At 45.5% G+C, this 13,492-nt stretch overlaps 1 protein-coding gene across 1 annotated transcript; it reads right to left on the bottom strand.

Annotated features, from left to right (window-relative positions):
- Positions 1-249: 249 nt before the first annotated feature.
- On the bottom strand, positions 250-2,491 carry LOC147959238 (putative LRR receptor-like serine/threonine-protein kinase At1g51880). Its single transcript, XM_087534477.1, has 4 exons — positions 2,439-2,491; positions 2,127-2,260; positions 786-892; positions 250-629 (listed from the first exon to the last, which is right to left on the bottom strand). The coding sequence occupies exons 1-4, from the start codon at positions 2,489-2,491 to the stop codon at positions 468-470; spliced, it is 456 nt and encodes a 151-aa protein (XP_087390603.1). The 3' UTR covers positions 250-467.
- Between the last annotated feature and the right edge of the window lie 11,001 nt (positions 2,492-13,492).

Below are 13,492 nucleotides of genomic sequence, written 5' to 3'. Positions count from 1 at the left end.
TAGTCAGAAAGACTTGACAACAAAAAGCTGAAGGAACCACATGTTAAAAAAAAGCTGAAGGGGGACTAAAGCACAACTACCCATTGCTGCAACATAGAAACTGGAGATACAACAATATTATTCTTAGGGTGAAATATTACTCACAACAGCAATATGCAGATTCATTAAAATGGAATGCCATAGTTATCTGTAACATGTAGCAACACTTGAGCTGCAAAATCATCCATTTATCTTGTCGTGAAGGCTAAAACTTCGTTACTTGAGAATCATCATTCATTCCTCCATGCGTGTGCAAATTTCAGTGACTACTGACCCCAGTCTCCAACAGGAGCAGTTAAGAGGGGAAACATTTTTTTCCAACTTGATCACAATAGTTTACGTGCAGCCAACTTTCACTGAGTCTATCTGTTCCCATCTCCCCCTCGAAAAGACATGTTCAAATACCAAACAACAGTGATAGTAAATAGTCACATGCCTCGTTGTTTGTAAGTATCAACGCACTTGTTGCACGAAAGAGCAATGCAAATTAGCAATTTATACTCGTAGACAAGAGTTGAGTGGTGTCCATCCTTGTAGTGGCTAACCAGATTGACCAAGTTCCTGTGATGAACTCTTATTAGATGTAGAGCCTGAAATGCAATTCAGAGTAGTTCTGTCAATAAGTGACCAGAGTGTTTGGCAAAATGGAGAGATTATTTGGGAAAATTGATTTGATCTAGACAGAAGAGAAAAATAAAACATGCATAAGAATAAGAGGAGAGGAGAGGAGCAGGAAGAAAGCTAACCTCTGACAAGAACTCATTAACCCCATGAGATGATGATTCTAAGCGTGTTTTGACTGCAACTGGGGTTCCATCTTCCAAGTAGCCAAAATAGACTACTCCAAACTGACCTTTACCAATGGACATCTCAAAGTTATTTGTGATGGTCGTTCTTTGTAACTGAACTGACAGTTACCGATTGCATAGAGACAACATCTCTATTATCTTCTTTTGAGTTATTTCCATTCAACGGTCCGACAGAAGGATCCGCATAGGTGTACTATACTATTAGCAACCAAGAACACGACTCACTATATTTTCTTGAACAATAATTAGACAAGTACTCGGTTTCCAGTCAATAGAAATCACCATTTTCAGTTATTCTTGCAAAGGCACAGGGTAACAATTACGACCACAACCAAAAGTACAGAAAATACAACGGTAGCCATTCGAAGCCAATATAAATGAGCTCCCGGATGGTGGCGTCGACGGCGTCAAGTTTGGCTCTAGGCGTGAGCATCTTCACCTCCTACACGATCAACCTCTACTTATAATAATCCGAAGATTGGGGTCATAGCGGACGCAACCGAGTTTGTGCCGCTGCAACAACTATATCTACTTCATCAATTAAAATTACTTTATCAATTAAACATACTTCATTGATTAGAAAGTGAAAACAAACAGTCTGCATTGGACATGTAAAAATTCTCTTCATATATCTCAAGCTGTTGCACCATATAAAAAGAAATGTTATAAGTAAACTGAAGGGTGAGTTTGTATGTTGATGCGTCCCTGATGAGATAATTTGGCTCAAATGGCAAATACAGATCAAGAAACTGAGCATACAAAATTTTATAGCTCAAGGGCCTATAAAATGCCAACATACTCTAGCATGCTTGAAAAAATTATACTTAATCAATGTGACAATATCCGGTCCTTGTAGAACGGAACTAATTCTATACATATTACCCAAACACAGGGCATCAATGTCATGTATAAGAGAATAATTGACAATCGATGAATGTTGGAGGCATAGCAATGCTATGTTTGGAAAGCCAGAGATTGGGGCAAAACAGTCATTGGCAGCAAATAATGAGGCGCCTTAAAAAGTATTTCTACATACTCAACTTCATCATGATCTTCTGTTACTATTGGCACCGTAACAAACAAACAAATTGTCCTTTTTGGAGAATTAAAGGAAATCTATAGTAATTTTATAATACGGAAGTTCATAGCAATCAAACATCAAGACGCAAGCTTGCCATTTTAAAATATATACACCAGTACACCATGGCTATTTTAGATATTCAGTTATATTCAAAAAAGCATGACGCGCATTCAACTTGTTACTGAAAAGGATCTCACCTTGTTCCAGCAGAACATGTAATGATCCATAATAAATATAATAAATGTTCACTGAGTTCATTGGTTCAGGTATCGTGGTTCCACATGATGGTGATGCATAAGAACATTTCTTTTTTGAGAATTTAGTAGCAAACCTGCAATGCACAAAAAGATCAAATGGTTAGCAAACCTGCTGTTCGTCCTGAAGCTAGTTCAGTAAGAGAGAACATTTAGCAACAAAAGTATAAACTTCTTTTAGAAGCTTGCAGCGAGCATGCAATGCATTGCAATGAATAATATAAAAAAACATGAGGCGTGTGTTTAGATGGTTACTGGAAAAAGGACCTCACAATGTTCCAACGGAACATGTAGTGATCTATAAACATAGTCGATGTTATCTGGATTCCTTGGTTCAGATCTCATGGCTCAACAGGACGGTGCTGCAAAAGCATGATTTTTTTTGAGAAATTAGTACCAAACCTGCAATGCAATCAGATTGTCAGCAAACCTGCCATACGTCCCGAAGATAGTTTGCGGCTATTGTTATAGCATAAACAAAAGCAGAAGGGAATGCCATAATTAAATGACAACTTAATGTTCAAACATCACACCAACGATAAGTAGAAATACAGAGTGTATCTGTAACAGTACATGTCCCCAATGACAGACTGAGTCATGTTCCTCCACTTCTTCAAGTTTCTTGCAATTTCACCTATTTTTCATTGCTTCAATATTAATTATCAAGGGAATGGGACTATGATGAACAACCGAGCACTAAAGTTTAATACGAACAGCCTTCCACAAAGCAGAGTGAAGGTATACAAGCACAAACAGCACACATGCATGTAATATTTTGATGGACTTATATTATGTATTTAGTTATCAAATTGCACCTTAATGCAACTATATCGGCCATGGGTCTCCCCCTTTTTGAAAAGCACCCAGAAAACTGGATATAAAAATAACATGTATAGATCCATACGGAAAGCAAACGGAAAACTAATGTAAACTAACTTATCTGAAAAGGAGAAAAAGCAATATTCAGTTCAGTTGTTTGTTAATCGCTCTGTACCAAAGAGTGTTGGAAATAAAAAGAAAGGAGAAAGCAGGGAAGATGCCACCATGAGAACCAAATCGATCCAGAATATGTTTTCCTCATGTCAGTCTCCTCCCTCCTCCGTGGCTAATACTCCTCATGCTGGCCAAAACAACAAATCAAAGCATCAAAGTTAGAAACTAAAGAGAGAGAGAGACGGTAGGGAAGATACCACAGAGAAAAACTAAATCGAACCACCATACTCTGTTTTTAGCAAGCACCATACTAAGACTAAATATGTTAAAGAAAAATAGGAAAAAGAATATACTATATACTCACCGCTACCATTCTTTGTAATCCCCCCCAAAAAATAACACTCTTCTCTCCCCCTTAGAAATAGCCTGATGCCAAAGGGATCATAGTTAAGCACTATAGTGTAATAACAGTGAAAATATTTACTGAAGTATCAAAAGCACCATACCTAGGGCAGGGCAATCTGTGCAAATTTGACATAAGAGAGTGTAGACTTGTCTTGAATAAAACAATTATATGAGATGTGCCTTCTTCCTATTGCCATTCAGTCAACCATGTCGCCACTGTCCTCACAAACTGGAACTCCCCTGCCTCCCTTTTCCACTCATACATGACCAAAGAAAACCATGAACATAGCCAAACCAGATCAGATCCGGGCTCAATTCACGCAAATGCATATACAAAAATCTTACGAATGCACAAAGAGCTTTTAGATATGCACCACCTGGGGGCATTCATAGAAGGTGAAGTTTTGAGATAAACTTGGAAACTAAGCATCTGAGATCAGTAATAATAACATAAAGAAAATCCATAATCTAATTAATTAGTCAGTAAGAGAACAATCTATGTGAGCCACCTTTAATCGATGAATTAGGGAGAGTGTAACACCCCGGATGTAATTTTCCCAATTTGTACTCCAACTCTTGCCGTTTCCGGCGTTAAGTTAGTTATATTTATTTTCTCGGGTTCGGGTCTTTGTCTCCGTGTGTTGTTATCGTTGTCATGCATATCATATCATGTCATCATGTGCATTGCATTTGCATACGTGTTCGTCTCATGCATTCGAGCATTTTCCCTGTTGTCCGTTTTGCATTTCGGCGCTTCGTTCTCCTCCGGTGGCCATTTCTAGCTTTCTTTCGTGTGTGGGGATTAAACATTTCCGGATTGGACCGAGACTTGCCAAGCGGCCTTGGTTTACTACCGGTAGACCGCCTGTCAAGTTTCGTACCATTTGGACTTCGTTTGGTACCCCAACGGTTAATTGAGGGACCGAAAAGGCCTCGTGTGTTGCAGCCCAACACCCCTCCAATTTGGCCCAAAACCCACCAAACTCTGCTCCATGCCCTAGAGCGTTCGATCATGATCGCGTGGCCGAAAACCGCACCTCATTTGGACTCTCCTAGCTCCACTTATGCCTATAAATAGGACCCCCCGAATTTCGGATCTCTCCCTCTCCTCGAAACCCTAAATCCCTCTCCGCCGCGCCGGACGTGTCCGACCCGCGCCGGACGTGTCCGACCCGACGCCCGCCGCCGCCCGCAGCCAGTGGCTCGCCGCCACGTGGCATCGCCACCTCGCCGCCGCCGCGGCCCGGGAGGCCCAGATCGGGCCCATCTCTCCCTCTCCTCGAAACCCTAAATCCCTCTCCGCCGCGCCGGACGTGTCCGACCCGCGCCGGACGTGTCCGACCCGACGCCCGCCGCCGCCCGCAGCCAGTGGCTTGCCGCCACGTGGCATCGCCACCTCGCCGCCGCCGCGGCCCGGGAGGCCCAGATCGGGCCCCTGCGAGCCCGAGCCGCCCCCGCGCCTCCTCGCCTCGGTCGCCGCCGCCTCCCTCAGCTCCGGTGGGCGCTGTCGCCGCGGGCCACCACCGCCGCCGCCGCCGCGGGCCACCGCCCGGCCGCCGCGCGCCACCGCGCCGGCCGCCGCCTCCTCCTCCGTCCGGCCGCTCCGACCTCCTCCGACCTCCCCGGCGCCGCCCCGGTCTTCTTCCTCTCCGACGAACCTCGACTTCCGTGCTCCGGTGAACAGTGCGCGCCGGCGAGCCTCGGGAAGCGTGCAGATCTGAGATCTGAAATTTGACGGTTGACTTTTATCCCCGAAACCCTAATTTTTATGCAATCTTTGACCTGTGATATCTCCGCATCCGTAGCTCCGATTTGGGCATATAGCATATCAAAATGTTCATCTCAGAGAGTACATCATTTCATTCCATTGCATCATTTTCATTGGAGCTCATCTTGATGCCCGAAATGCTGTTAGAAGAGGGCTTCGTGAGTTAATTGTCAGATCTGCTAGTTCATCTTAGACATTTGTCATTTTTGCCATGATTAATGTGTGCATGCTATGCCCGTGAGTTCTACATATGTTTTGTTAAGAGTTTTGTCATCTATCCAGAGGTGCAACCCATGTATTTTTAGGATGTGTTTGGTGATTTGTGCAAGCTTGCAAAGTGGTGCACTTGCTAATTCTGTTTTCAGGGACTTAGTGATTTCACTAAGTCCTGGGATTGTTTAGTTCATGATGCCATATGTTCATGCTATTTCCTAGTGATCCGTGCCTCTTTTGAGGATGATCAGTAAAGGAGTTTTGTTAATATTGTTATGCTCTATCCATCCATGTCTTTGTTTGCAATTATGGAGCACCCTAGCTTGAGTCAATCGAGCTCTACTTTTGCTTCGTTGTGAATCTGGGCAGATCGTCAACTTGTTTGCGATTTTGCCGATGTTATTGTAGTTGATCCGTGCATGCTATGCCATTGTTCTTGCCATTTCTAGCTTGTATTTTGTGCCTTCTTGAGGTATGTAGTCTTGTCTTGCCATGACTTGCACCGTAGTGAGTGCATCGAGCTCGTAATCATGCCTTCGTGAGTTATGTTTCAGCATGTCCCAGTTTTCACTAAGTCTGAAAACTGATTATGTTTTTGCTATGTTCGTGTGCTTGTTAGTATATTTTGTGATCCCTTTTGGCTCAAGGTCACTAAGGGACTTTTGTTAAGCTTGTTGAGTATCTCCATGCCATGTCTTTCTTTGACATGTTCAGGTCCTGTAGCATGTTGTTTTGATGCTCCGAAGAGGGCTATATGATCTGAAATTCCAGACAAGTGTTAATTTCACTAAGTCTGAGATCTGTTTACCATTTGCGTTTTTGCCATGCTTGTTTGAACCCGTTAAGGGATGATTTGGCCGTAGCTCAGTGCTAGACTTTTGTTAAGCATCTTGTGTGCATCCCTGCCATGTATTTTGTTGTCATGTTTGGGTGCTGTAGCATATTCATCTCATTGCATTTATATGCCTACTTGCTGTAAATCGCAGACCGGTGTCATTTTTGAATCGCTTGCCATTTCCAAACCGTAACTCCGATTCCGGCGTTCTTTATATCGTTTTCAAGAGATTTCATCTCATCTTTCCAGTGGCACCCTTGGAATTCCAAGTTGAGGCCAGGTTCATGCATTTTCTGTCATATCTTGCATTTTTGCATCCCGCATCGCATCCCGCATAGCATATCATCATTTCGTCATATTCCTTGGTCTTGCACGTGGTTGATTGTATCCTTGTTGCTTGTTTGTCTTGTTGGGTAGAGCCGGGAGACGAGTTCGCTAACGAGGAGCCCGTTGAGTTTGCTTTTGAGGATCCAGTCAACTCTGACAACTGTGCAGGCAAGATGATCATACCCTCGAAATCACTACTATCTTTGCTATGCTAGTTTGCTCGCTCTTTTGCTATGCCAATGCTACGATGCCTACCTTTTGCTTGCAAGACTCCTAAATTGCCATGTCAAATCTCTAACCCACCATTGTCCTAGCAAACCGTTGATTGGCTATGTTACCGCTTTGCTCAGCCCCTCTTATAGCGTTGCTAGTTGCAGGTGAAGATTGGAGGCCGTTCCTTGTTGGAACCTTTATTTACTTGTTGGGATATCATTATATTGCTATGTTATCTTAATGCATCTATATACTTGGTAAAGGGTGGAAGGCTCGGTCTCTCGCCTAGTGTTTTGTTCCACTCTTGCCGCCCTAGTTTCCGTCATATCGGTGTTATGTTCCCGGATTTTGCGTTCCTTACGCGGTTGGGTTATAATGGGAACCCCTTGATATTTCGCCTTGATTAAAGCTTTTCCAGCAATGCCCAACCTTGGTCTTACCATTTGCCACCTAGCCTCTTTTTCCCTCGGGTTTCCGGAGCCCAAGGGTCATCTTATTTTAACCCCCCGGGCCAGTGCTCCTCTGAGTGTTGGTCCGACCGAGTAGACTGCGGGGCCACCTCGGGGCAACTCGAGGGTTGGTTTTACTCGTAGGATGTCTCATCTGAGTGTGCCCTGAGAAAGAGATATGTGCAGCTCCTATCGAGATTTGTCGGCACATTCGGGCGGTGTTGCTGGTCTTGTTTTAACCTGTCGAAGTGTCTTGAGTTACCGAGATACCGAGTCTGATCGGAACGTCTTGGGAGGAGGTCTATTCCTTCGTTGACCGTGAGAGCTTGTCATGGGCTAAGTTGGGACTCCCCTGCAGGGATTGAACTTTCGAAAGCCGTGCCCGCGGTTATGGGCAGATGGGAATTTGTTAATGTCCGGTTGTAGATAACTTGAACCTTAATTAATTAAAATGAACCAACTGAGTGTGTTACCGTGATGGCCTCTTCTCGGCGGAGTCCGGGAAGTGGACACGACGTTGGAGTAATGTTTGCGCAGGTTGCTCTCTAGTTTCTCGCTCGTGCTTTGCCTCCTCTTCTCGCTCTCTTTTGCCAATAAGTTAGCCACCATACTTGCTAGTCGCTTGCTGCAGCTCCACTCATATTTTTTTTCCTTACCATGCCTATAAGCTTAAATAGTCTTGATCGCGAGGGTGCGAGATTGCTGAGTCCCTGTGGCTCACAGATTACTATTACACCAGATGCAGGGCCTGATGATTCCGCTCCAGGAGACGCGTATGAGCTCAAGTGGGAGTTCGACGAAGACTCTCAACGATACTATGTTTCCTTTCCCGATGATCAGTACTGGTGCCCAGTTGGGGGTGATTGGGACCGTTGTCGCATGTTGGGTTCTCTTTTATTTTGGCGCCGTAGTCAGGCCATGAGTGTTTGGTTGATGTAATGTTATTTATGCACTTGATTGACGTGGCGAGTGTAAGCCAACTATGTATTCTCCCTTTTATTATCATATTACATGGGATGTTGTGAAGATTGCCTAACTTGTGACATATGCCTTCAATGCGATTATGTCTCTAAGTCATGCCTCGACACGTGGGAGCTATAGTCGCATCGAGGGTGTTACAAGTTGGTAATCAGAGCCTTCCCCGACCTTAGGAGCCCCATTGCTTGATCGTTCTTAGCGGCCGAGTTGTGTCTAGAAAAATGTTTTGAGTCTTTTAGGAATATATATCAGAGAGATTAGGAATTCTTTTTACTTCCCAGTCTCCTCATTGTTCTGGTAAGGCTTCCTGACGTAGAGTTTTGACTCTTCTCTTCTCAAATTTCACTAAATTTTTTTTAGGATCACGCGGGTATCTTGGAATCGTTCCGATGGTTTTATGATGAGAACATTGACTTGGTGCCTCCTGTCAGGGGTTTAGTGGAAGTGTCCCGGGGAGTTGAGCTCTGAGGTGTTGTCATCATAATTTTATCGTTGCAGTTCTGGAATACCTGAGTTTAGTACGCCGACATCGAAAATCTCTTTTATGCAGTTCGTTGGTGAGATAACCTCGACGCCACCTAGTACTGGGGCGGGAGTTCGGGAGTATCGCCATAACTTGTATAACGGATGCTTTTCGAAGGTTGAGGTAGATGGTTTCCGAAGGTTTCTTGGTTATGTGTTGAAGGATGGATACAGCTGGATGTAGGAATTGCTAGTTTGGGTGAGATATTATGCTTCCCCTGTATCCCCAACACCTCATTGCATAACCGGAAAGGTTCGGGAGTTTCATAGGTGGGAATTCTTGTAGCTCTAGTTTTTCTTCCACGGATATTGGTTTGAGATTGGGATTTCTTACCGATTATTCGTTCTTGATCCGTACCTTGTTGATTTATTTCTCTACCTTAATTCTACGTGGCTTCTCAATTTATGGATATGTGACCATTTCAAGAGGAATGCATTCGTTCATTTTGTTCGGATGTGAAGACTATATGTTGCAATTTTCATTCCGTTGGATTTAGCTTCAATATTTATCTGTCAATGTGCTCCTCCAACGCGCACGACTCCGAATCCTGATCCGCCACCACCTCCACCTCCTCCGGAGGCATGGCAAGCTGTGATGGCCGCAACCAATGCAAATACATAGTTGATCATGCAAATTCTTCAAGAGCGCAATCAAGGCAGTCACGGGAATCAAGGCAGCAATCAGAGTCACTTTGCTACACTGAACCAGTTCCTTGCTAACGGGCCAAAGACTTTTAGCAATTGTGTTGAGGCAACCAATGCTGACGATTGGCTTGTGGATCTGTGCAAGCATTTTGAGTGTAGTAACGTCAGGCCTGAGGACTTTGTCAAGTTCGCTTCCTTCCAACTCAAAGATCAAGCTGCAGAATGGTTCCAGCAGTACAAGGACTCCAGAGGTGGACGTGTTATCACTTGGGATGATTTCCGTCGAGATTTCTGAGCTCATCATATTCCGCAGAGCGTGGTTGAAAGCAAGCGTGAGGAATTCCGCAATCTGAAGCAAGGCTCTTTGTCTGTCTATGACTACAACAAGTTGTTCCAGAAGCTTGCCCGCTTTGCCAAGCAGGACGTGCCTGATGAGAAGAGCATGATATATCAGTTCAGGGGTGGTCTCAGAGAAGAAATTCAGCTCGCTCTTGTCCTCTTTGAGCCCTTGAGGTACGATGAGTTCTACAACATGGCACTGAAGCAAGAGGCTGCTCAGTTGAGGTGTGATGCTTCCAAGAAGCGAGTCAGAGATGTTACTCCTTCTTGCTCTACTCAAGTGGCCAAGCAGCAGAAGTTTTGGCTTCCTCCTCCTCCGTTCCGTCAGCCGTATCAGCAGAAGAGTAAAGGTGGCAGTGGTTCTTCCCACCCACCCAACCCTGGCTTTGAGAACAAGACTTCGTCTCAAGCTCCAAGATCGAGTGCTCCGTATCACCGTCCGCTTTCAGAGGTCACGTGCAACAAGTGCCAACAGAAGGGTCACTATGCCAACAAGTGTCTCAACCAGAGGCGTCTTCCTCCTCCTCCTCCTGTCAGATCGACAAGTACAGCTGTGGTCAAGCATAACCCCAAGCATGCCAAGGTCAATTTGATGAATGCAGCTCAGGCAGAGGACTCGTCAGATGTGATCATGGGTAACCTTCCTGTTAACGATGTTCCTGCAAAAGTTCTTTTTGACACTGGTGCATCGCATTCCTTTTTGTCATGCCCTTTTGCATCGAAGCACAATGTTGATACCGAGATTATGCCCAAAGTCATGCAAGTTGTTTCTCCCGGCAAGCTTTTGACTTCTAGTTTAGTTGCTCCCGATATCTCTATCACATTGGGTGATTACAAGTTTCTCTCTTCTCCGGTGGTTCTTGGTAACTCGGATATTGATCTTATTCTCGGGATGGATTGGCTTTCTAAGCACAAGGCTCAGCTTGATTGTGCAGCCAGGCAGATTCAATTGACTCATTCGTCTGAGAATGTAATTGTCTTTGCCGCTCGTGATGATACTATCCGTCTGTTTTCTCTCAATGAGAAGGGTGAATTGGATGCTATCTCTCAAATTCCAGTCGTTTGCGAATATCAAGACGTCTTTCCAGAAGAGCTCCCAGGAATGCCTCCGCACCGGCCAGTTGAATTCGTTATTGATCTTGAGCCTGGTACGGAACCTGTGTGCAAACGCCCTTACAAGCTCGTGTTGGGGAACGTAGCAGAAAACAAAAATTTTCCTACGGTTTCACCAAGATCCATCTAGGAGTTCATCTAGCAACGAGTGATCGGATTGCATCTACATACCTTTGTAGATCACGCGCGGAAGCGTTCAAAGAACGGGGATGAGGAAGGCGTACTCGACGTGATCCAAATCACCGGAGATCCTAGCGCCGAACGGACGGCACCTCCGCGTTCAACACACGTACGGTCAGTGTAACGTCTCCTTCTTCTTGATCCAGCAAGGGAGAAGGAGAGGTTGAGGGAGATGGCTCCAGCAGCAGCACGACGGCGTGGTGGTGATGGAGCTGCAGTACTCCGGCAGGGCTTCGCCAAGCACTATGGAGGAGGAGGAGGTGTTGGAGAGGGAGAGGGAGGCACCAAAGATGTGGTATGAGAGGCCCTCCTTTCCCCACTATACATAGGGAGTCCAAGGGGGGGGAGGCACCGGCCCTAGGAGATCTAATCTCCTAGGGGGGTGCGGCCAAGGGGAGGAATCCCTCCTCCCCAAGGCACCTAGGAGGTGCCTTCCCCTTTCGGGACTCTTCCCCTCTTGAACCCTAGGCGCATGGGCCTCTTGGGGCTGGTGCCCTTGGCCCATGTAGGCCAAGGCGCACCCCCTACAGCCCATGTGGCCCCCCGGGGCAGGTGGCCCCACCCGGTGGACCCCCGGGACCCTTCCGGTGGTCCCAGTACAATACCGGTGACCCCGAAACTTGTCCCGATGCCCGAAATAGCACTTCCTATATATAATTCTTTACCTCTGTACCATTCCGAAACTCCTCGTGACGTCCGGGATCTCATCCGGGACTCCGAACAACATTCGGGTTACTGCATATACATATCCCTACAACCCTAGCGTCACCGAACCTTAAGTGTGTAGACCCTACGGGTTCGGGAGACATGTAGACATGACCGAGACGACTCTCTGGTCAATAACCAACAGCGGGATCTGGATACCCATGTTGGCTCCCACATGCTCCTCGATGATCTCATCGGATGAACCACGATGTCGAGGATTCAAGCAACCCCGTATACAATTCCCTTCGTCAATCGATGTGTTACTTGCCCGAGATTCGATCGTCGGTATCCCAATACCTCGTTCAATCTCGTTACCGGCAAGTCACTTTACTCGTACCGTAATGCATGATCCCGTGACCAGACACTTGGTCACTCTGAGCTCATTATGATGATGCATTACCGAGTGGGCCCAGTGATACCTCTCCGTCATACGGAGTGACAAATCCCAGTCTTGATCCGTGTCAACCCAACAGACACTTTCGGAGATACCCGTAGTATACCTTTATAGTCACCCAGTTACGTTGTGACGTTTGGTACACCCAAAGCACTCCTACGGTATCCGGGAGTTACACGATCTCATGGTCTAAGGAAAAGATACTTGACATTGGAAAACTCTAGCAAACGAACTATACGATCTTATGCTATGTTTAGGATTGGGTCTTGTCCATCACATCATTCTCCTAATGATGTGATCCCGTTATCAATGACATCCAATGTCCATAGTCAGGAAACCATGACTATCTGTTGATCAACGAGCTAGTCAACTAGAGGATTACTAGGGACATGTTGGTGTCTATTATTCACACATGTATTACGATTTCCGGATAACACAATTATAGCATGAATAAAGACAATTATCATGAACAAGGAAATATAATAATAATGCTTTTATTATTGCCTCTAGGGCATATTTCCAACAGTCTCCCACTTGCACTAGTGTCAATAATCTAGTTACATTGTGATGAATCGAACACCCATGGAATTCTGGTGTTGATCATGTTTTGCTCTAGGGAGAGGTTTAGTCAACGGATCTGCTACATTTACGTCCGTATGTACTTTACAAATATCTATGTCTCCATCTTGAACATTTTCACGAATGGAGTTGAAGCGACGCTTGATGTGCCTCGTCTTCTTGTGAAACCTGGGCTCCTTGGCAAGTGCAACAGCTCCAGTGATGTCACAGAAGAGTTTGATTGGCCCCGACGCATTGGGTATGACTCCTAGGTCGGTGATGAACTCCTTCACCCAAATTGCTTCATGTGCTGCCTCCGAGGCTGCCATGTACTCCGCTTCACATGTAGATCCCGCCACGACGCTCTGCTTGCAACTGCACCAGCTTACTGCCCCACCATTCAAAATATACACGTATCCGGTTTGTGACTTAGAGTCATCCAGATCTGTGTCGAAGCTAGCGTCGACGTAACCTTTTACGACGAGCTCTTCGTCACCTCCATAAACGAGAAACATTTCCTTAGTCTTTTTCAGGTACTTCAGGATATTCTTGACCGCTGTCCAGTGTTCCTTGCCGGGATTACTTTGGTACCTACCTACCAAACTTACAGCAAGGTTCACATCAGGTCTGGTACACAGCATGGCATACATAATAGAACCTATGGCTGAGGCATAGGGGATGACACTCATCTCTTCTATATCTTCTGCCGTGGTCGGACATTGAGCTGAGCTC

Source organism: Triticum urartu, chromosome 7A, assembly GCF_056163025.1.
Source record: "Triticum urartu cultivar PI428250 chromosome 7A, HENAU_Tu73, whole genome shotgun sequence".
Lineage (NCBI taxonomy): Eukaryota > Viridiplantae > Streptophyta > Magnoliopsida > Poales > Poaceae > Triticum > Triticum urartu.
This window is presented reverse-complemented; position numbering and strand designations above follow the sequence as displayed.